A 21711-nucleotide genomic window follows, 5' to 3' on the forward strand; every position below is an offset into this window, starting at 1 on the left:
AAATAGTAAGTTATAATTCAATATCACAGATAATATAATCCAATATGAAGTATAATCATACACTATATCCAACTGACATAGGCAAGATAATTGAATATCATATTCAAATCATACATAAACCCATAATTAATATAATTTAAATAATATTAATAAAATTAACTTTAAAATACATAAATATAAAAAGATTTACAAATTTGTCATATATATTAAAGTAGATTAAGAAATGTAAGCGTCTTCTTATGATTATTATATGGAAAAAGTTTTGGGAGTTGCTACGGTACCCTCAAAGATGGAAGGGTTTCAATACATTTTTCTATGTAAATTCATAAATTTTTTTAAAAAAAATTAATTTAATTATAAAATAAATAATCTAAATTATACTTATAAAATAAAAAGTAAGATAAAATTATAAAGATTAAAATTATAAGTTTTCAATAATATTATAAAATATTAAAGAAAAAAAAAATTAATAAATAGTAGAAATAAAAAGTTATTAAAATTACAATATAGAAATTCAAAAATTTAAGAAAAAAGACAAAAAATATACTTAAAAAATTATTAAAATTAAAATATAAAAATTCAAAAATTTTAAGTGAAAAGATAAAAATATACTTAAAAAATTATTAAAATTAAACTATTTAAATATATAATAATATTATTACAAATAAATTAGAATATATAAAATAAAAATAAAATGACTAAATAATTTAAAAATTGAAAGGATAAAATATTATAAATATTATTTAAATAAATTACTAAAAATATAAAATATAAAAAACTGTACCGGTACCCTCTCAAATAAGATGGGTACCATAGAATTTCTCAAAAGTTTTTTACCAAACAATTGGGGGACCACTAATGAAATATTGGCAGGAAACGATTTGCACATTTGTGTGTGAAGTGAGTGCGGTAGAAGAGTGGGATACGTTTGGGACAGTTAGAAGTTGGGGGAAAAAGGAAAAACAAGTGGTGGCAAAGAGAAATGTAAAAGCAAGCGAGAGGAAATAATTGAAAGAAAAAGATGCGGTGGTGGTGGCTCAGGTCATGAGAGCCACAGAATCAGGGAGGTTCCACGTGTCACAGTGGCCACCAGGGGCACCCAAATGTCAAATGTGGTAGCGCATAGCTGACGTGGCAAAAAATATCTCGCCTTGTTAAAGTCATGTGACAGTGTTGAGGTGTCATGGCGTATGATATTATTCATATTTGTAAATTAAACATTTTCTTTTTATCTTTATTTTTGTGAATGAAGTAGGAAGGTATGGGAATGAGAAGTAGGCACGTGTCTAAAGGGTGGATCCCACTGGGAGAGGGGAAAATCAGAAACCAATGGTGGAGAATGGGACACGTCATCAGGCGAAAGACAGGCCACGTGAATGGAAGTTGTGTGAGAAGATATTTTGTAGGATTTTCGCGGTTGTGACTTGTGAGGCGAGGCTTCGAGTATTGAAGGCGGTTTGAAAATTGCCAAGTTCTCTCTCTCTCTTTGCCTCCACTCAATTTAGCGGACTTTTCAGATATTTTCACTGCTCAACTTAAGACTAAGCATGAGGTGGATTTTTCTTCTTCTTCTTTTTCTTCTTCTTTCTGGCGTCCAATTAGGGCTTTCTTGTTTCATACGCTTTGATTAATGCAGCAGCAGCAGCAGCAGCAACAACTTGTTTGAGAATGGGTGAAGTGATGCAGACGCAGGGGGAACAGAGCAACAATGCCTCGGCGGTTCGGTGGGAACGCTTTCTGCCTCGGATGGTGCTTAGGGTGTTGCTTGTCGAAGCTGATGATTCCACACGACAGATCATTGCTGCACTTCTCCGTAAATGCAGTTACAAAGGTTCTTTTCTTTTTCTTTTTCTTTTTTCAAAATTTATTCTTTAAATTGTGTTTCTCAAGAAAATAAAAACCACCTTTCTTTCCTCTTAAAACGTGCTTAATGTCTACTCGACTAGATAATTCCAATACCAACGTTTTGAAAAATTCACCGATCCTTCAACGAGGAAGACACAGATTCCTGGTTTTGAGACCCTACTGCATTGAACTGCATTTTTGTTATTCATGCATGTAATGTAGAATCATGGAAGAAAACATTGAGGTGTGTATCGCTAACGTGATTGAGTTGCTTCATCACAAAAATAGTAAGTCAACATCACAACAACAATTGGATAAAAACCCCAACAGTGATGTTTTCGAGGGTCAAGGATCAAGATAACAACATTCGTTAATCAGAGGAAAGGAACGGCTGGAGTAGGTTGCTGGTTTTGCGTCGGTTTTTGAACTTATTGGTTTAGAGGTTTGATCTAACTCGTTATCAATCTGGTTTGATCCACTTACAGCTTCGTGTTAACGTTTTCCATCAAGTAATCCACGCATAATTTGGCTTCTGGAGAACAAGATCCACCTTTACTTTGTTACGAGAAAATCAATCTTCAAAATGCTCAATACAGAACTTTTGGCTTTAAAGCTTAATTTAAGTGCAAAATAAACTAATCACGACTTACACACTAAATATGGTAATTTTTAATTAAATCTATACCTATATAAAATAGGTATAGAAGGGATTCCCTATTTCCATGTACACAATTTTTAAACTATTTTACCCCTAAATGTTCAAATAATTATTCCTACATATCTAAGACTCAAACCTAAAATCTTAATCTTAAAGTTTGAGAACTAGACGTAACACTAGTTGATTTAATAAACATCAGTAAGTCTTAAACACTTTTAAACAACTATAGGTACGGAATGTCTCAATTTCACTAATAAATATAATAGTATTTTCAGCAAAATGAGGGCAGCTTTCCTGCATGAAAATGTGTGGTGTTTGGTATATGTTAGTGTAGTGTGGGCACCGTGCAAGTTAATTCCTTCCAAGCTAGTGTGTGGAAGATTACTTTACCTTTAATCTCCAGATGCTTATGAACTTCTTAATGGTAATTTTTACGTGCAGTTGCCACAGTTCGTGATGGCTTAAAAGCATGGGAGACATTGAAGGACAAAGCATCTGATATAGATCTCATATTAACAGAAGTCGATTTGCCATCAATATCTGGATTTTCACTTCTTACTTTAATCATGGAGCATGACATTTGCAAAAACATTCCCGTCATAAGTATGTGTTAACTCGGCACTGTGTGGCCTTAATTATTAATAGTTAGATATGGCTACCGGACTCAGACTTGTTCTCAACTTCTCATGCTTTTGCAGTGATGTCTTCTCATGATTCAGTTAGCATGGTGTTCAAGTGCATGTTAAAAGGGGCTTCTGATTTTCTTATAAAACCTGTCCGCAAGAATGAGCTAAGAAACTTGTGGCAGCATGTATGGAGAAGGCATGCTGTACGTCATATTCTTCAATTATATTATGGCAACATTTTTATACTTTTTTTTTTTAAATATTAGTGTGGGCTTACAATTTGACTTATTTATTTTTCTTTTTTTGTTTCATTTTTATATTTTTATACAGATTAGCGGGCCTCCGCAGAATTTAACACTGCCACAGATTGAACTTGGTGTTGCTGCAGAAAACGATGCTGCAAGCACTGATTCAAGTGGTTCTGTGGCTTCTACACCAAAAAATAACGAATGCAGCGAGGAAACAAGTGAGGCTCAAGTAAGTTTTTCCTTCCCCAGCACCTAAAATTTCACTGAAATAATATGCTGCAATAAGATATTTAGAAGGGTCAATTTCTTAGATTTCAGTGTGCTAGATGTGAAACAGCAGTTAACTTTTTAAGTGTGCCGATTTCATTTCTGAAGTTCTATCCTCACTTTCATTGCTTGGCCTGAGTAACACACAAAGACATAAAACTGGGATCCCTTCCACAATGCATATATGAAGCCACTATTCTCCCAACTTGGGAAGTTTTCATTTCTAGATTAGGCTAGCTTCATGAAATTTCACATAGAAACTGCATGTTTTGCAAACTGCTGCGCCAAGCACTTGTACATCACGATTTTTGGAAGCTGAGAGTACATACATGGAAAATATGTAGGATATATCGCAGCTAAAGAGCTCTTCAAATTTGAGCAATATTGACACAGTGAACCATGAAAACTCTACCAAATGTGAAAGGGATTCAGATAAATATAATGACGAAGCTGGAGGTATGCAACTTTCTTTTATTTTGTACTTTGTTTATATTTTTTGTCCTTATTTTGTTAGTGACAGTTAGCATGGTATTGCAGAGAAATCAATATTTATATCAGAAGCTGCAAGGTGCAACAGAACTTTTAAACCAACAGGTTTAAGGGTTGGTCGAGGCTACGATTTTCATGAAAAGAAAAATCAAGATGAAGTTCTAAGAATAGAGTTGAGCAAAGCCAATCCTCAGATTAATACAGATATACATGAATGCAGTGATGAACTGGTAGATCCTTCTACTGGTGCTATTGATTTGATTGCTACATTCAAGAATCTTCCAAACAGAACTGATGAAAAATGTAGTGGTAACACTGCCAAGTTTGATTTCGATACACAATTGGAACTTTCTTTAAGACAAGATTTTCCTGGAAGCTCATGTAAAGCTGCATCTGAGGAAAGGCAAATATTGAATCATTCTAACGTGTCTGCTTTTTCTCGGTGAGTTCACTATTTGGTTGTGATTTTTTTAATTCTTAACTAAGTACTGAAGATAGGTGTTGAACAAAACTTTCCTTGTTCCAACAATGTATCAAACTTTATTCAGCAAAATGAAGTTTACCTTCGGTTTATATAATTTTGCTTTGGGCATGTTATTTCTAGTTCCTTTCCCAATTTTGTTTATTATGCTGTTCTACATGTAGGACTAGTGGTGTTAAAAGATGGATTAATGTTGATATCATAATCATATGGACTAAAATCATTTTGAGAGCATGCATTTATAGTCTGTGGAAGCACTGAATGATGGTAAATTTGGTCGAGCTTCTAGATAGACACCAGATATCTAGTTTTATCCTCAGTCTTAAGCAATTTGAATAATATTTCCCAAGATTTGAAAGTTTGAATATTTTGTGGGGGAGGCCGGGAGGGTGTGGACCTGTGCATAATTGGACCTTTTTTACTTGGTCAAGAAATTAGTATCAATTCGTGCATTCCATAGCATGTTTCCTAATGAGCTTTTCAAAAATATATTGGAGAATTTCTGATAATATGTCATAAAATTCCTATTTGCAGGTACAGTAGTAGTAAGTTGTTGCAGCCCCTTTTTCCAACACCATCTACTATCTCTGATAAATTAACAAATGCCAGTCAGAATTCTCATGAATCCCATAAATTATCCGAAAATGCATATACTTCTCTTCAATACGGAGGAAAAAATCAAAATCAGGAGAAATTCATCACTCTGGTCATTGGTCAGTCTGGACAAGCTGATCCAAAATTACAAAACAGTCAACTTGGATCGTTTCCTGCTACTGGGGTTACTTCTGATCACAAGTCTATGGAAAACAGTAATGTTTTCCCTTCTATGCTTTATGCACAATCAGTTGTCAATCATCCCATACGGACTCCAAAATCAGTGTGCCAGAAAGAGAGTTCTCCATTTCCCACAAGTACTTCCTCCCAGTCAAATACTCTAAGTCACAATTCAGAACGTCATCACTGGTCAGACGATGCAACCCATGTTTCTGATCAAAATGTAAACGATCAAAGCAATTTGGATTGTGAGACACATGACTCTTCTGCTGCTGGTCAGTGTGCTGATACATCAAATCATAATAGTAATGGTGTATACAGAAGCATAGGTTGCAAAAGAGACGGAAATGCTACTTCAGCTAAGGTAGTTGGGGACAGCCATGAAAGTTTTATTGATAGTGGTCACCGTAGTTATGATGGATTCTTAGGGACAGATTCTCATCGCACCAGCCAACGTGAAGCAGCTCTAACAAAGTTTCGGCTGAAGCGGAAAGACAGATGCTATGAGAAAAAGGTATTGCGACCCTGGAATTATTGCTTCTGAAAAGAGCTAATCTAAAAATATTAATGGTAAATGTATAGCGGGGGCAACATGCAATTACTTGCTTCCATTTATTCCTGAAATTATCAGAATTTAGGATTTGAAACTTCATTAATTTATCATTGATGTTATTGGCGGTTTTTGCCAATTTGGAAACTCATACATCATAATTCAACTAAAAATCTCACCATCTTGAATCTGATTACTTAGACTGACACATTGGGAAGATCCTTTCAGATGCTTATTACTCAAATTTCTTGCACAGGTGCGATATCAAAGCCGGAAGAGACTGGCAGAGCAGCGTCCTCGGGTGAAAGGGCAGTTTGTTCGCCAAGTACACAATGATCATCCAGTAGCAGATGCGGGTGGTGGTTCCTGAAATTGTTGTTTCAAATTACCCTGATCATTGAATTTCAGTCTGACTTCCAAAACTGATTTGCCTCACTCCACAAGGATTAACTCTAGGGTCTAGTGTCTGGTGAAATATTTTCCTATTAGCATTGATAGTATTTTCTTCTGGCTTGTTATATTGGCTATCTCTTAGAATTTAGGATTGTAACTATTTAGTAGGATTGATCTAAAGTTTTGATTTTACCTCGTGTATATGTTTTCATGATTGAATGCTAGTATAGGGCTACCGTTATATAGGCAGTGTGATTCTATCTTAGAAGGTTGAAATACCTTTTATCTCGGTAAAGTATCTATGGTTTTGCAATCGAATGATCTTTATAGACGTACTCTTTAGAAAGCATTTTCTTGGCTCGTTGGAACTTGGAGAACACTTGTTCCGGTTGCAAATCCATCCATATAGAAGAGTAATCCTAGATGAAAACAGGGCACCTGTTTTCGCCCTAGAGCATTAATAGTGACCATGTATGATGTGTGTGAATTGAATGACACGCGTGCATACCAGTTGTGGGACACCCAGCATGTTTAGTTAGCTGTAGGATCTGACGAGGCATGGTCCAAACGTAACCAAACGTGTGTAAAATTGAAGTGCAAACACATAATCGCTTATTATCTCATCTCTCTCTCATTGCATGCAGAAACTGTTCATTTTTCAAGTTAAGCTTATCCATATGTCGGCAAAAGGAGTCAAATTGAGCCACATCTCCTTTAGCTTTCTTTCCGTTCCCCCTCCTCCTCCTCTACTTTTGTTCTCTTTTGGTGCTTCATTTATTTTCGAGAACAAAAATTAAAAGCACCACCGCATGCTAATATAAGAAAAGGAAATTATTCTTTTTGTTTTTAAACACAAACTGTATTAGAAAGCGGATAACTTTGCTGGCTCCACATTTGATTTTCATTATAGGTTTGACTATTGGGATCAGCTGACATAAGCAGCATGAAAGTTATTTGTGTAGCTTATCTTTGAAGAAATTAAATGAAGCACTTGATTCAGTTATTCTCAAGATTATCGGTATTTGTCACAAATCAATTAGTATGTTAGTTTATCTTTAGTTTCGGGCTTTGGGGTTGAGGGATAGCTAATTATAGGATATAGTAGTAATTATATATATATATATTATATATATATATATATATATTATATATATATATATATATATAAACCTTTTTATTATTGAACGCAATTTATTTGAAACTTGTATTTACTTTTTATTTGGGAATCATTATTATAAAATTTCATTTTTATTGAAAAGACAACCTTGTTTGTATCTATTAAATTTATTTTATTTAATAATTCATGTTTTCCTTTCAAAATAAACACATTTTTCCTTACATATACATATATATATATATTATACGCTGACTAAGTTTACAGACCTTTCGAAAAAGAAAAGAGAAAAAGTGAAAGATATGAAATGCAACGTAACAATAAGAGAAATAAAAAGGAAAAATGAGGTGAAAGAGATACAAAAGTATTTATTATGTAGGTTTATGAATATTATTGTTGAGAAACTAGAGTCCTGTGCTCAAAGAGCAAGTGATCCAATTCCAGCTCTCCTTTGCGACTTTTGTGATCTATTAAAGCATCTTTAGTCTTTAGTGAGAGTTGGTTGTTTTACAGTAAATCTCAGAGTTAGTGAAACTGTTAATGTGGAAAAGAGAAAGAGTGAGCACTGTAGTAAAGAGAGTTGCTTTGGTTATACAAATAAATGTTATATAAAGTTGAGATCCCACACCAGAGACACACTTGTATGTATAAATGTAAAAATATGAAGTAAACTTACGCATCTTAAAGTCCATACTCTCACTTCACACACTCTCTGAATAGCGAAAATGTCGAAGGAGCAAGGATCGAGTGGACCTCGACGTGCAGTGTGCACAGGCATCACCATCTTCCTCCTTCTAGCTGGCATCACTCTCCTCGTCCTCTGGCTCGTCTACCGCCCCCACAAGCCCCGCTTCACGGTGGTCGGCGCCGCCATCTACGGCCTCAACGCCACCACCCCGCCGCTCATGTCCACCACCATGCAGTTCTCCGTCCTCATAAGGAACCCCAACAGGCGCGTCTCCCTTTACTACGACAGGTTCTCCGCCTTCGTCTCCTACCGGAACCAGGCCATCACGCCGCAGGTCCTGCTGCCGCCGCTCCACCAGGGCAAGCACAGCTCCGTCTCGGTGGCTCCGGTGATCGGAGGCACGCCGGTGCCCGTGTCCCTGGAGGTTTCGAACGGGTTGACGGTGGACGAGGCTTACGGGGTGGTGGGTCTCAAGCTTATATTTCAGGGAAGGCTGAGGTGGAAGGCTGGGGCCATAAAAACTGCGCATTATGGACTCTACGTGAAGTGCGACATAGTTATGGGTTTGAAGAAAGGTTTGGTGGGTCAAGTTCCTCTCCTCGGAGTTACACCTTGCGACGTCGATGTCTGATTATCATTTATCACTATCTTCTTTCTCTCTACAATTCAGTGTAATAATGTGTAATATCTACTACTTTTATTTTTTTTATTCCCTTTCTAACCGATATATAAACTTAGGACTAAGGGGTTTGCCTTTTGAATTCGGTGTGTTAGAGAAGGTAGAGATTGAAAGAGTTTCCAAGTTGCAGTATTTGAGGTTATGTTACTATAACATTTAGGGACCAGAATTACAGAGTCTGTTTCTTCCCCTGACTCCAAATTCTTTGTTTTGGGTGTGGAGTTTACAACTTTATTTTCCTCAGTTGAGTTTTGCTACTGTTGTTGGTGTGTTCAGCAATGGATTGGGGACTCCATGTTTGTGAAACATCAGGTAAAGTTGTAAAGCCTATAAATTGCAATTCAATAATTGAGCAAGTCTTGCATGCTTGAATCTAATTTAGTTCATCCATTTTACTATATACAAAAGTAAACTTTATTTTTTTTAATTATACTTAAAATTTTCAATTTTTTCCATAATCCCACGAAAAGCCGGCTTTACACAACTTATTTGGTCCCTCACTTTAGCATTTGCATCGATTGCTACACCTTAAAAATTGGTTAAGCTAATGCAGTAAAGTAGTCCACTCACGAATTGTGTATGCAGTGCTATGTTCCGTTGTTTAGATGTGGTTGGTCCTAATTAAGAACGGATAACTGGGTTAAGTGGAGTTTTAGAAATTGGAATGGGTCCATATGGCTCCTGAGACAATCAAATAATTGATGATAATTAATTAATTTTTATTTATCTACTTTAAATAAAATAATACATTAATAAAAAAATACAGTTTTCTAATACTTCTATTACTATTTCTCTCAATCATATAAGATATCTGTCTCTGTCTGTCTGTTGTTAACGTTAAAGATACATATTAAAAAGCTTATTTACTGTTATAAATTATCATTTCTCTTTTTTATAATGTACTGTAACATTAAGAAAGTAATAATTAACATTATCTCAATTTTTAAATAAATATAAAAATAAAGAGATAAATCAACAGTGGCACAAATTTTGAGACACTGAATGGTGGGCATCGCATCTTTGAAGTTTCCTCTGTTGAAGTTTGATTTGAGAGCGAAGGTTGTGCTGAAGGTATTGGATTCTGTATTCTATGAAGGACGCTTTGGTTGATTTGTTTAGTGGAATGAAGAACCTTACCCACCCGAAATGGGTAAAGGGAATAATCACTTTTGCATGCAAACAGTAAACATAGCTCTCACTTAGAAATGCGCTCCACAGATGAATTGTTATTCGAGGGTTCAAAGAGGGTATATCTTTCCAAGGTTATTTTTTAGGAAAGCTGTTAGTTTCAATTCAATATTCTTTTTACCACAAGTTTAATTGCTTTATTCGGTACTATTTTTACAGACATTCTTATGATTTACGATACTAATTTTCGTGTTGAGAGGTATTGACCATGTTTTACAAAAGATAAATACTCCGAAATTAATGAAACCCTAATATAGTATAATAAAAGGAGGTAAAATTTGTAAATAGTGATATGATTTACTTACCTCAATTGAAAACTTAATGATTTTTTTTAATAATTGTACAAAAAGTAATTTTCGATATTTAAATTTGTGGTTATACATATAAAAAGGATTTCAATGTCAAAGTTAATAAATATTTGAAATGTATATATGACTATACGTAATTTCAAGAATGAATATATCCTTTTTAGGTGCATATATAGGAAAGAAAATGTTATTGTTAGTCGACGAGACATTAAAAAACATTCAACTCCACTAACCCTCGGATCCAACTCCATTAAGTTTACTTGTTTCTCCACCGAGGAGGAGGGGTGTTTGAGCATCCAAATATGTCGTTGCTTGGTCTTAATTTGATTTACCAGGGAAGTTCTTTTCAAGCTAGTTGTGTAGTATTCCCTTTCCATTTTCTTATAAGCGTGAATGGTCATTATTCTTCCTATGGAAGAAATAAACTTTATATAGCTAAGTATGATGTCAAAACTATGGCTCCTAACTCATCAAGAGAAGGTGTCTTGATAGAGCATTATAAGAAGTATTGATATTGACTAATATATACCTTATATTGAAAACATCGGTAAATCAAGATAGTTTTGTCGACATTTTATACATGTTTACTTTTCAAAAATTGCAAATTTTTAAGTCCACCATCAAGCTTTACAATAATCAACTGGTCGGGAGAAAGGGTTGACATAAGAGGATAAATCAATTGGAGAAACAAAATAGATGTACCTACTTGCTAATGTTTGGACCTACTCAATATATAGCTAAGAACCTTTCATAATTAATTAAGTGAGGATCGAAGTGTCTTCAACCAAATAATCTGAAACCTATTCGATATAGTATTATTGATGTAAAATATCACTTAACTTTAAAGTTTTTTTTTTCATTTACCATACTCAAGAGTTTGTTTAAGGGTTTTAAGTACTAATATAATCGAATTAACAATATATCAATAAAAAGTTAATATTTTGATAAAATCTTTATTTTACTGCAATTTAATAAAATCTTAATCACATATTACTCTAACTAATCTTTTAAATTTTTTATGTTATCTCTTATATTTTCATATAAATCTAAAGACATCGCGCTAATATTATTAATATATACGATGAAAATATATTATAATCAAAATATGCAACATTTGAACATGATTATAAAATATATTAAATGTGCTTATTATCTAAATTTGCAAGATTAAGAATAAAGAACATTTGAATCTATATCTTTATATATAAGAAAGTTACGTAATTGCCATTTTATTAATGTATGTTTTGTTTTCCTTTATTTGAGATTAATACATATACTACACTATGAATATTTTTATAATTTTACATTTTATATTTTTAAAAGTAAAAACTATAAAATGTATAAAATTTTAAATAAAATGAAGGAGTAAATGCAAGTAAATAAAAAAATTAAAATTTTGGAGATTTTTCATACATACTGAATAGTGAATACTGATCTTTAAAATAAGTAGACAATTACTCGCATCATGAACGAATATAGTCGAAAATCCTAAATAACTTGGGTCCAAGAGCCAATAAAAAAAAATGGATGAATACATATTAGGCAGATGATTAACACACCTCCACTCTCGTATAAACACGCCCCCTTTTTAAAAAAAATTATATAAAATGTCTAAATTACCCTTAAAATTTTTTTTATTTCTAAACTTACACCTCCCTTCCCCGTACCCCGTTCCCCGCACCCTACACCCCCTTCCTCGCACAACACTATTTTTTCTCATCACCGCCGCACAACACTATTTTTCCTCATCACCGCCGCACAACACTTCTCAAGTAAGTCACCTCCGTAACCTCTGCACCTCCGTAAACGTAACCTCCGCACACCGCTCACTGTAACACTTCTCTCAGCTCTAAACCAGGTCGGACTCCTCCCTAGCTCCGCCAAGCGCCACCGTACGCTCTGAAATCTTCCGTCGTATCCGCCCTCTCCGCTTACGGCCTTCCGATCTGGTTTGTTCTATCTATCCTTTGCTCTGAACTGTGAAATTTTGGATTTAGTTCCCTTGATGCTGATTTTGGTTACGTCGATCCTCTTATGAGGAATTTCAGAGCATAATTCATTTAAATCACTTTAAACAGAGGGCAGATTTTTGTACGCCTGTTTTCAATTCGCATTTCATTTCTCAATTTATAGATCTTTTGATTGGGGTCAATGACGAGTAAAGGGATCGTAATTTCAATTTATACTGGAACGGAGATGTTAGGCTCAGTTAAAGCAGTAACCTGCTTGTAAAAAATTGTCTTACAGGTAGAATAGATAGTTCAGTGATACCTAGATCAAGATGCAAATAAGTCATACACAAAAACACCGCCAATTGCTACTACATAAAATAGGCTCAGTTTTGTTGTTATTTTGTTTTGAACAGTCATGATATCTAATCACTCATGACAGATTTTGTTATTGAAAACCATAATATTAATTTTATCCATGTATATACCTATGGAGCATCAATGCATCACATAATTTTTGTGATAGGCACCAGATCAGAACCATGCAAACTGAGATATGTATCAAGTCGTGTAAGCTGACATCAACTTGATATCAAATCACTGGGCTCTGATATGTGTATACAAAACTAGCAGAAATTAAAAAGAAAACACACTAGAAGCCACACATTCAAGGGGCCTGGTTCTCTCCCCACTGCTTATAATCACTTCTTTCATCCCTCCTCTCTTTCCCTCAATTCCTAGTTATCCCACACTGCTGTGTTGTTTACTCTCCCTCCATCATGAGACTCATCACACATAGGATTTACTTATTCACATTTCTTGCAAGTTGTCATCCTTACTTGTAGAATAGATCCCCTGCTGCTCATGTAACTTCTTCCTAACATACACCTTTGTTGGTGGTTACCTACCGGTTTGTCTTTGAGTAGCACAAAAAAAAAACTCTTTTTAATTCATTGTGTTTTAGTTTCATATTGATCCCAAGTCGACAACCCAAAGCAAACTTTTCTTGATAAAAATACCTAAAATTCAAAATACTGAGCTTTCTCTCATTATTATTCCTGCTAGTTTCTAAAATACACAGTTGAAAAGCACCAAGTACATATGTATGTGAAAAAAAAATGCCTAAAATATAACATACTCGGCTTTCTGTCTTTATTACTTTTGCTAAGATACACAGTTAAAAAGCACCAAGTCTATATAAAATAAATAATATAATTTTAACTTTCAATATATTTCCAACATGTGAGTTGAATTGAAAAATTTAACGACCAGGCATTGAAATGAATGGAAATACACTACCATATAGAACCACATCATCAATTTATAGACAACTGAATGCAAATGACACCCCCACTCCCACCTTCACCAACACTCCCCTATGCCACATAATATGTTAAAAAAGACAAGTAATTGTAATTGCATAAAGCTAGAAGCACAAAAACAAAGACACTAAGAGCCTATTTGGATATAGTTTAGAAGGGCTTTTGAAAGCTTCTCTACTAAAAATAAACATCTAGTGATAGGGAAAGGGAAACATCTAGTGTTGACACACTTGCATTGCTCTTTATTGGAGAAAACAGAGAAGGGTGCAATTTTTGTGTCTACTATCCTTTAAGTTGAAGCCATATGCGTATTCCTGTTTGGTGAGTGTTTCTCTTTTACTAGTTGGATACTTCTCTTTGGATAGATTGATATGTAGCCTGATTATTGACTCTCCTGCTTAGGAAATCACAGAGTCTTTTTTACATATACACTAGTTCTCAAAAGTATAAAAAAATGTGGATCTATGGTGGTTAATTAACTGAATGTCAGATATCAGATAGTGATAAAACAATTTATCACCCCCCATGTATTTGCACTTGTAATTGGCTTATTGTCTTCCAATCTTGAATTTTCTTGTGTTTTTGCTTTAATTATTGTAGTGGTGACGTCATGTCTCCTGCTCCACCCAAAAGACACAAAACAGACTGGAAAATAAAAATGAAATTTGATCACAAGGACAAAGAATTTGTAAAAGCTTGTTGTATGCACTATGCTGAAAGTGCTCAAATGATGTAAGTATCCCCTTTTGGGTTTATGTTAGTGACCACTCACATTGATTTTGAGTTTTTTTACTATATTTTCAATTAACGTAATAATTAACCATCAGAAGATTGGAAACCGCAGTGCTTGTTTATGTATTCTGAAGTTTCTTTTCACAGGATAAGGCACAGGAGAGATTTATGAGGATAACACATGCATACAATACATTGCTAAATTCTAGTTCCCGCAAAAAGTATGATTCTGGAAACCAGGGTTATGATTTTTATTATTGCTGTTACACATCCGCAATTTTTTTCTTTTTAATTTCTTTTACTTTTTAGATTCAACATGTTTATGTAGTACTCAAAGATAATGTTCTAATTATCTAAGTTTATAATGCAGTACCATGAAGTGCCTTGTGATAGTTTGGATGTTTAGATGCTTTTAATTATCTGTTAGAGGTATGTTTCCCTCCTTAACTTCCAAATTATAGTCCTGCTTCTAATTTAAGAAAATCATCAAATGCCAAGTTCTTTTGTGTGAATTACTTTAGAATTTTGTGAAAATCTTCTTTCATATAACATTTGATGCAGTACCATCAAATGTTTATGACGTAATTTGAAATGAGTATCGTGTTAACTCGTGAATTTATGTATTGATATTTAATATTTATTTTGTATTTATGGATCCATTGTAGGTGCTGGTGCTGGTGCTGGTGCTTCACTGCTCTGCGCTTTTACCCCAGCAGCAAACAGAAGCCCCACAAAGAAGGCCATAAAGAAGAACAATGCTCTGCTCTTGCTAATGCGTGCCATTTTTCTCAGATGCAAGGACAGAGATGATTCTTAGATAGGTTGAGCTTAGAGAGATGGTGGAAGGGTGAGTGTATATTGCTTTGCTATCTTGTGTTGTTTAGAGTGAAACAATACTAGCCAATTTTTAGGCTCCACTTGATAAATGAATTAATATTTTAAGTTGATCAATAAACACATAAATTTGAGTTTAGACGGCAATGTCTATGTGCTTTGAATCATGTGATAGTTGGTGTAGACAGGTCATGCATGTTGTGGTCCCTTCATGCAGCGGCCTTCAAACGGCTATGCTTTATGTTTGGTGAAAAATAAAAATCAAACGCTTCACTTGCAGATATATAATGTTGAAATGAATGGTGCTTGTTACTTTTGTTTTTCATTCTTTAACAGTCAAAACTGCTTCACTTGCAGTTTTGCTGATTCAAATTTGAAAAATAGAAATGTTATTTTCAGCACTAAAACTGATAGGAAACAGATACTGGTTGGGATTTTCTTTAACAAATGCTTATTTTAATAGCATTAGAATATTAAAAAAAAATTATAAAAAATTACCTGCAATTTTTCCTAGGAAATTTATTTGCGAATTTGAAATTTTGCAGAAAATTTACCTATAAAATCTTAATTTTCGTGGAAAATTTCTTGCAAAAATTTTGTGGATTTTAAAATTTGTAGAATATTTTTTGCAAAATTTTTAAGAATTTATTTTTTCACAAGAAAGTTTGCTGCCATTTTTTTTTGCAAGAAAGTTTTCTATAGATTTTTTTATTGTAAAATAAAGTGTATTTTTGACGATTTAAAAAAAAAAAATATTTTTTGTAATCTAAAATAGCCATCAAATGTAAACAAGTAAAAATAATAGTATTTTTGTGGCGGTTTTAAAATCGTCAGAAACTTTGAATTGGACAGAATTAAAATGAATTTTGTGGCGGTGTAAAACCGCCGCAAAATGACAAACAAGTCAAATAGAACTGCAATTTTGTGGCGGTTTCCGACCGTCAGAACATGTCAAATAAAAATGCATTTTGTGAGGGTTTCAAACCGCCACAAAGAGATTGAATTTTTTTAGGCGGTTATTAATGACGCGGTAATGCAATTTGTGGCGGTTTTTAACCGCCAGAAACTGCTAAAATAACCGCCACAAATCACAAGTGGAAGGGGAGTGTGGGTTGTAGGGTGCGGGGAAGGAGGGTGTGGAGTGCGGGGAAGGGGGTGCGGAGAACGGGAATACGGGGAAAGGAGGTGTAAGTTTAGGAATTTTATTTTTTTTAAGGGTAATTTAGACATTATATATATTTTTTTTAAAAAAGGGGTGTGTTTATACGAGAGTGGAGGTGTGTTTATCATCTGCCTACATATTATTATGTAACATGCATAAACGATTGGTGAATGTAACAATCCTTTTTTTTTTTAATGTTAAATTAAAAAACAAGTGGTGCCTTAGATAGGCGGGCTTTTTATTACACCTGGCCCAATGGATTGGGGAACGATAAACTGTAAGGCCTACGAAGTTTTAGTTGATCTTTATCTAAATTATTTGACATAATATTTTTTCACATTTTTATAATAGTTAATTATAATTATAATATTTACATATTGAATTTGACCCTTATAATGTGAAATTTAAAATATTAGTTTCATGTAAATTTTAAAGTAAAACTACATTCCTTTTTTTCATATACATTTAATTTATAATATTTTTTCTATTTTTAAAAATTGCACCTTTTTCTAAAAAAGTATATTACGTGTCAAATTTTAATTGATCCATTTTATTTTATGAAAAAAAAAATTTCTGAGGATTTTTTTTTGTGATTCTCAGTATCATTCATTTTTTTTTTTGTAACTTTGCAAGATTAAATAATTTTTTTTAGTGAAATTATAAAAGCAGGTGTAAGAGATGTGTCATGTGTGTCTAAAATTTATTTTACATTCTAAATATTAATACCTAAAAATCAATAACAAAATATTTAAAATTAGTTATGAATGATATTAAAAGTTTCATAAATAAAATAAAATGAAATAAAAATAACCTTTTTTTTTATTTTATCGATTTATGGACTTGGTCTTAATTGCTTGTCATTAATATTAAAAAGGATGTTTTACATTAGGTGCACTTAAATATAACTCATTTGATCTTACGAATCACTCTAACCTCATTTTTAACTAAAAATAGTTGTAAAATTATCCGAAATGAAGTTTGTAAATATTCATCCAAATATAACAGGTTTAAACTATTTGATTGAATAAGGTGCGTAAATATTATAAATATTTTGTTATGAAATTCGACTCTTATGAATTTAAAAAAAATACTCATCCAAATATCTACCCCATCAAATCATATGCAGCTTTTGTTTCTTAGTGTGACCGCATAGGCATGCTATGTACATGTTACCTGAAATAGATTTTTGTTGGGCTAGGGCCAGGACTCAGGACTCAGGACTCAGGACTCGGGAGTGGGGGGAGACAGAAAAAAGTCCCTACCAGTCTGCCACTGCCACAGCGTTTTGGATTCTATTATTGACAACTGAGCCACATCAAATCAAAACGTAAAGCTTCTCTTCTCATCACTTTTTCTCATAATTCAATTTGTTAATGTTTCAGCTATGCATGTTTTAATTTAATCAACTCAACTATACATACAAGAAGAATGAATGAAAATGCTGTGCATTCGATGCATTGATAATGAAATCAATTAGTTGACACAGTAAATTACATTAATAAAAGACAAGTTCAGACTTGGACGTAGCTGGGCTTGGCTTATGATGAGGTAATAAGGTTATTAATCAGTTATATATGTTGGATGCGAGAGATAGTATAATTGTCCAAAATGTTCTTGTCATCTTGGTTGCTGCAATGGTATGAAACAGTTCAGCTGCACCCTTATCTTGTTGCTGTACTGGAGCTTGCCTTCGTACTTGTGTGCTGCAGCCCATGTGCAATTTAAAATGTAAATTGTCAAGTGGTTGTAGAGTGTAAATAAGTAATGGAATCCAAATAAAAATAAGGATCTTCCTAATCAGAACACTATATATAGTTAATAAATTAATAATATATAAAAGGTTGTTATTGAAATTAATTCTTAAACAGTGCCTAAGCCTTTCCTAAATAAAACTCAATTTGAGTTTTGTTTTGAGACATGAGTGACCTACCATAAGACCAGAAGAGTTGATACAATCCATAGAAGCCCTTTCCAAAGCCAACCTTTCTCTTCCTTGCTGTGCCGTACTCGCTTTTAGCCGGTGTGTTGTGAGAGAAAGTGCCACAAATTTGTGTGGACAAAACTGCCACCACCAATAATGGTTGGGACCCTGTAACTAAACCAGACAATCATCCCCTTGTTTCTCTCTCCCTGCTGATGCTGCAAGTGCAACCTCTCACCAACTCTCACTTTTACACTTTCATATGCACTATCCTTTTATTTTATAAGTATCTTCTTACCCACATGAGAATTTTCCACCTTTCATTTCTTACCACATCCCTCCCAGTTAAGTTGTTCCAAGCACAAGGGCAAGCATTTATTACACTTTGTAAGAGGAGAGCATATTAAGTTCTTAACTCTATACTAGCTATTAAACAAAGGAATATATTGCTGGGGTGGATATATATGTTGGGATTACATTTATTACTATTCCTTTGTTAGTATTATAACTAGGGAATGTTGGTCACTCTTGCAAGAGGAAAGAATATTTAAGTTATACTTAGATATCTGCTCAGCTTGAATGGAGCGGTTTCAAGGCCCCATTAGTTCCTGTGTATGTAATTCTTTATTATTTGCTATATTATTATAATAATGTCTTTGTTTCACATCCACCCTTTGCTTGCATTAAATACGTTGTGTTATTTCCTGCAAATGCATGAATCTGCCCTGGTTCCCCTCTGTCCATATTCTATATATTCTCGTTCCTCTTTTATTTCCTACTTTTTCTCCATTATTAGCGGAAGCATATCTCTGTTGCTTCTTTTGGAAAAGGTTGGGTTGTGAAAACGAAATATTTAACTAATGAAATGGTGTGACTTGCAGTTCTTTGGTGAGGATTTGGAAGTAAATTGTTTGGTTGGTGAAGAGAGCTTGAAACTTGAGGAAGATGAACAATCTCTGGTCTCAAGCTTAGAGGATAACATGCCATTCCTGCAGATGCTTCAGAGTGCAGAATCATCACAATTTATCCCTTTCAAGGAACCGGGCTTTGAGACACTAATGAGACTGAAGAAGCCAAGGGAAGGGATGAGATTGGTGGAAGTTGAGAGTTGCGTTACCCATGATGTGGTGGAAGCGCAGTCAAGCAATGAACTTCAACATGTGCATTCAGCTTGGGGTGTTGAGAAAGTGAGTAATGAGTGCAATAAAGGTGAAGACCGCAACAAAGATGCTAAAACTGAGGTTGCTGCAAGGGAAAGGAGAAAGAGAAGGAGAACGAGACAAAGAAAAAACAAGGAAGAAGTTGAGAAGCAGCGCATGACTCACATTGCAGTGGAACGCAACAGGCGACGCCAAATGAATGACCATCTCTGTGTGCTCAAATCACTCATGCCCCTTTCCTATATTCAGAGGGTAGGTTCACAAATGGAGCCAACCCCATTTCCTCAAATTCACTTCTTTAGCTTTTTTCATGTCAAAAATCCAATCTATCTTTATGTCACATTGATTGAAATTATGTTTGTAAACTTTTTTGCAAAGATGCCCTAATACTACTTTCTTGGACGTTCTTTTCACAAACTTTTTACAAAATAAAAAAAAAAGTGAGATAAAAAGGTGTTTCTGAAGTCAATATTACACTTTTTGTGCTTTAGATATGCTGATGTTTGAAGTTTTCCGTGGGATAGGGTGACCATGCGTCAATCATTGGAGGTGCAATAGATTTTGTGAAGGAATTGGAGCAGTTACTTCAATCCCTGGAGGCCCAAAAGAGGGTGAGAAAGAACGAAGAGGTTGGCTCCACCACCGGAATGTTTGAAGAACAAGTAAAGTGTGGGGATGAGTTTAAGGCAGAAAAGAAGTCAGAGTCAGTAGCAGTAGAGGTGACTGTGATTCAAGCTCATGTGAACTTGAAAATTCAGTGCTTAAGGAGACATGGGCAATTGATAAAGGCTATTGTTGCCTTTGAGGATCTTAAGCTAACTATTCTGCATCTTAACATAACATCCTCGGAGGCTACAGTTCTCTACTCCTTCAATCTCAAGGTATTACTTCGTATTTTTAAAATTTTTGTGGTCAAATGCTAAAGTGGAATCAAGTCAGTGTACTTTTTTTTTTTTTTTTTTTTTTCTGACTTGCAACCTAAGCAAAACGTAGGTTCCCTATTTCCAATAGTCTAAGTTAACTTTCTAACAGATTACCACAGTCATATTCGTCATGCTGTATTACCAGCTAGCTTTTTAGACTCTTTTTGTTTAGAATAACGGATTTGGTGTTTTTAATTGCGAAACGATGCGGGGTGATGTAGATTGAAGAAGACACTAAAGTAGTCTCAGCAAGTGAAATTGCAGAAGCAGTTGATCACATGTTTAGATCCATTAATGATAGCTGAAGTTAAATATTTGGGAATAAAGAAAGAAAGTTTGCAAGACAGATGGCAAAATGGCTGGGAAACGGGGAACAGAGGGCAACCGCCAACCAGTACGTTATTGTCTCCATACCATGTGATGATGTTAGTGGGTACATGAGAAATGGGTATACCATTTTATACTTGCTGCCCAAATTAGTTCTTAATATTGTACGATGTATGTTCTTATTTGTTTATCTTAGGAATAGTAGTAATGGATTAGCATTTAGCACGTTTCCATGAGAAGAAGGAAGTACCACTTTGGCATGCTATCATTACATATAAAGGATGATGCTAGTGCTACTGTTTTCATAAATGTTGACATTGCGTGGTGTCCGTATATACTATAATATGAAAGAGGTTTCATGATTATATTTGTGCACACTTTTTGCTTGCTTCTTTTTGGCCTTGAGTTCATGACAGCATCATTCAAATTTGATGATGGGCTCCAAAAAATTGACAACTGAATAATAAAAGCAATTCAAGCAAGGAAGGGCTTCAAGTTCAAGCTTCAAAGACCAGATTGCATCGTTTGAACCAGAGATTATTTGAGTTACAGATCAATCAAGTCATTAAGTTGTTCTGACGCCAGTTAAAAGCGAAACTATAGTTGTGTAATTGTGTACCCGTTGAGAGTTGGTAATATGCTTTAATGCTTCCTTCATTCATAATTGAATATTTATATGGTTTGTGTTACGGTATAATGTAAAAACAAATGAAACATTTATAAAAGATACTTGATCAGTAATTGATTCAAATTGATAATATCAAAACTCCTCTCATCAGGTCTCCTTTACTTTTGTTAACATGCTAATTAGAAAAGAGAAAAATGTTACATATATTCAGTTTTACAATGTAATGTTAAGGAAAATGGGTCACTTTTATGGTAATTACTTTAAAAATTATATCGATAATGATTTTATATTAAATGTAGGTATTAATTTTATTATTAATTTTTAATATCAATTAAAAAAAAGTGACGTTAGCATAATATCTATAATATATATAAAAGGGGATAGTTTCTTCCTCCAAAACTTTCTTCAGTTAACTTCTTTCTAATAATTTTTTTCTAATAAGTCT

The 21711-nt window shown here is 34.1% G+C and overlaps 3 protein-coding genes and 1 long non-coding RNA gene across 7 annotated transcripts; all 4 read left to right on the plus strand.

The window, feature by feature from the left end:
* The first annotated feature begins 1404 nt into the window (after positions 1–1404).
* On the plus strand, positions 1405–6644 carry LOC109797049 (two-component response regulator-like APRR9). Of its 2 annotated transcripts, none has more exons than XM_020356947.3 (9): positions 1405–1552; positions 1640–1831; positions 2945–3106; positions 3202–3332; positions 3460–3606; positions 3989–4100; positions 4182–4575; positions 5149–5902; positions 6195–6644. In XM_020356947.3, the coding sequence occupies exons 2-9, from the start codon at positions 1669–1671 to the stop codon at positions 6306–6308; spliced, it is 1977 nt and encodes a 658-aa protein (XP_020212536.1). In that variant the 5' UTR covers positions 1405–1552; positions 1640–1668; the 3' UTR covers positions 6309–6644. The 2 variants fall into 2 exon arrangements, with proteins under 2 accessions (XP_020212536.1, XP_020212535.1); XM_020356946.3 differs by having other exon boundaries at positions 1411–1552; positions 1637–1831.
* A 1179-nt stretch (positions 6645–7823) lies between these two features.
* LOC109797280 (NDR1/HIN1-like protein 12) lies at positions 7824–9189 on the plus strand. Its single transcript, XM_020357265.3, has one exon. The coding sequence runs from the start codon at positions 8171–8173 to the stop codon at positions 8762–8764; it is 594 nt and encodes a 197-aa protein (XP_020212854.1). The 5' UTR covers positions 7824–8170; the 3' UTR covers positions 8765–9189.
* Positions 9190–10401: 1212 nt separating this feature from the next.
* LOC114916689 (uncharacterized) lies at positions 10402–16832 on the plus strand. Of its 2 annotated transcripts, none has more exons than XR_014430854.1 (5): positions 10402–12257; positions 14180–14311; positions 14459–14532; positions 14682–14740; positions 14977–16832. It is a non-coding gene; the product is annotated as an uncharacterized LOC114916689 (long non-coding RNA). The 2 variants fall into 2 exon arrangements; XR_014430853.1 differs by having other exon boundaries at positions 15028–16832.
* A 637-nt stretch (positions 16833–17469) lies between these two features.
* Positions 17470–21003, plus strand: LOC109797565 (basic helix-loop-helix (bHLH) DNA-binding superfamily protein). 2 transcript variants are annotated; one of them, XM_020357638.3, is made up of 4 exons: positions 17470–17634; positions 19110–19640; positions 19913–20269; positions 20533–21003. In XM_020357638.3, the coding sequence occupies exons 2-4, from the start codon at positions 19209–19211 to the stop codon at positions 20614–20616; spliced, it is 873 nt and encodes a 290-aa protein (XP_020213227.1). In that variant the 5' UTR covers positions 17470–17634; positions 19110–19208; the 3' UTR covers positions 20617–21003. The 2 variants fall into 2 exon arrangements, with proteins under 2 accessions (XP_020213227.1, XP_020213226.1); XM_020357637.3 differs by lacking the exon at positions 17470–17634 and adding an exon at positions 18596–18840.
* Positions 21004–21711: the final 708 nt, after the last annotated feature.

This window comes from Cajanus cajan, chromosome 11 (assembly GCF_000230855.2).
Source record: "Cajanus cajan strain Asha chromosome 11, NIPB_CcT2T_4, whole genome shotgun sequence".
In the NCBI taxonomy this organism is placed as follows: domain Eukaryota; kingdom Viridiplantae; phylum Streptophyta; class Magnoliopsida; order Fabales; family Fabaceae; genus Cajanus; species Cajanus cajan.

Coding starts and splice junctions, on each gene's coding strand:
- LOC109797049 (XM_020356947.3), top strand. CDS start 1,669: ATGGGTGAAGTGATGCAGACGCAGGGGGAACAGAGCAACAATGCCTCG. Junction 1,832..2,944: donor CCGTAAATGCAGTTACAAAG/GTTCTTTTCTTT, acceptor TTTTACGTGCAG/TTGCCACAGTTCGTGATGGC. Junction 4,101..4,181: donor ATATAATGACGAAGCTGGAG/GTATGCAACTTT, acceptor ATGGTATTGCAG/AGAAATCAATATTTATATCA.
- LOC109797280 (XM_020357265.3), top strand. CDS start 8,171: ATGTCGAAGGAGCAAGGATCGAGTGGACCTCGACGTGCAGTGTGCACA.
- LOC109797565 (XM_020357637.3), top strand. CDS start 18,808: ATGGAGCGGTTTCAAGGCCCCATTAGTTCCTGT. Junction 19,641..19,912: donor CCCTTTCCTATATTCAGAGG/GTAGGTTCACAA, acceptor TCCGTGGGATAG/GGTGACCATGCGTCAATCAT. Junction 20,270..20,532: donor TCTACTCCTTCAATCTCAAG/GTATTACTTCGT, acceptor GGGGTGATGTAG/ATTGAAGAAGACACTAAAGT.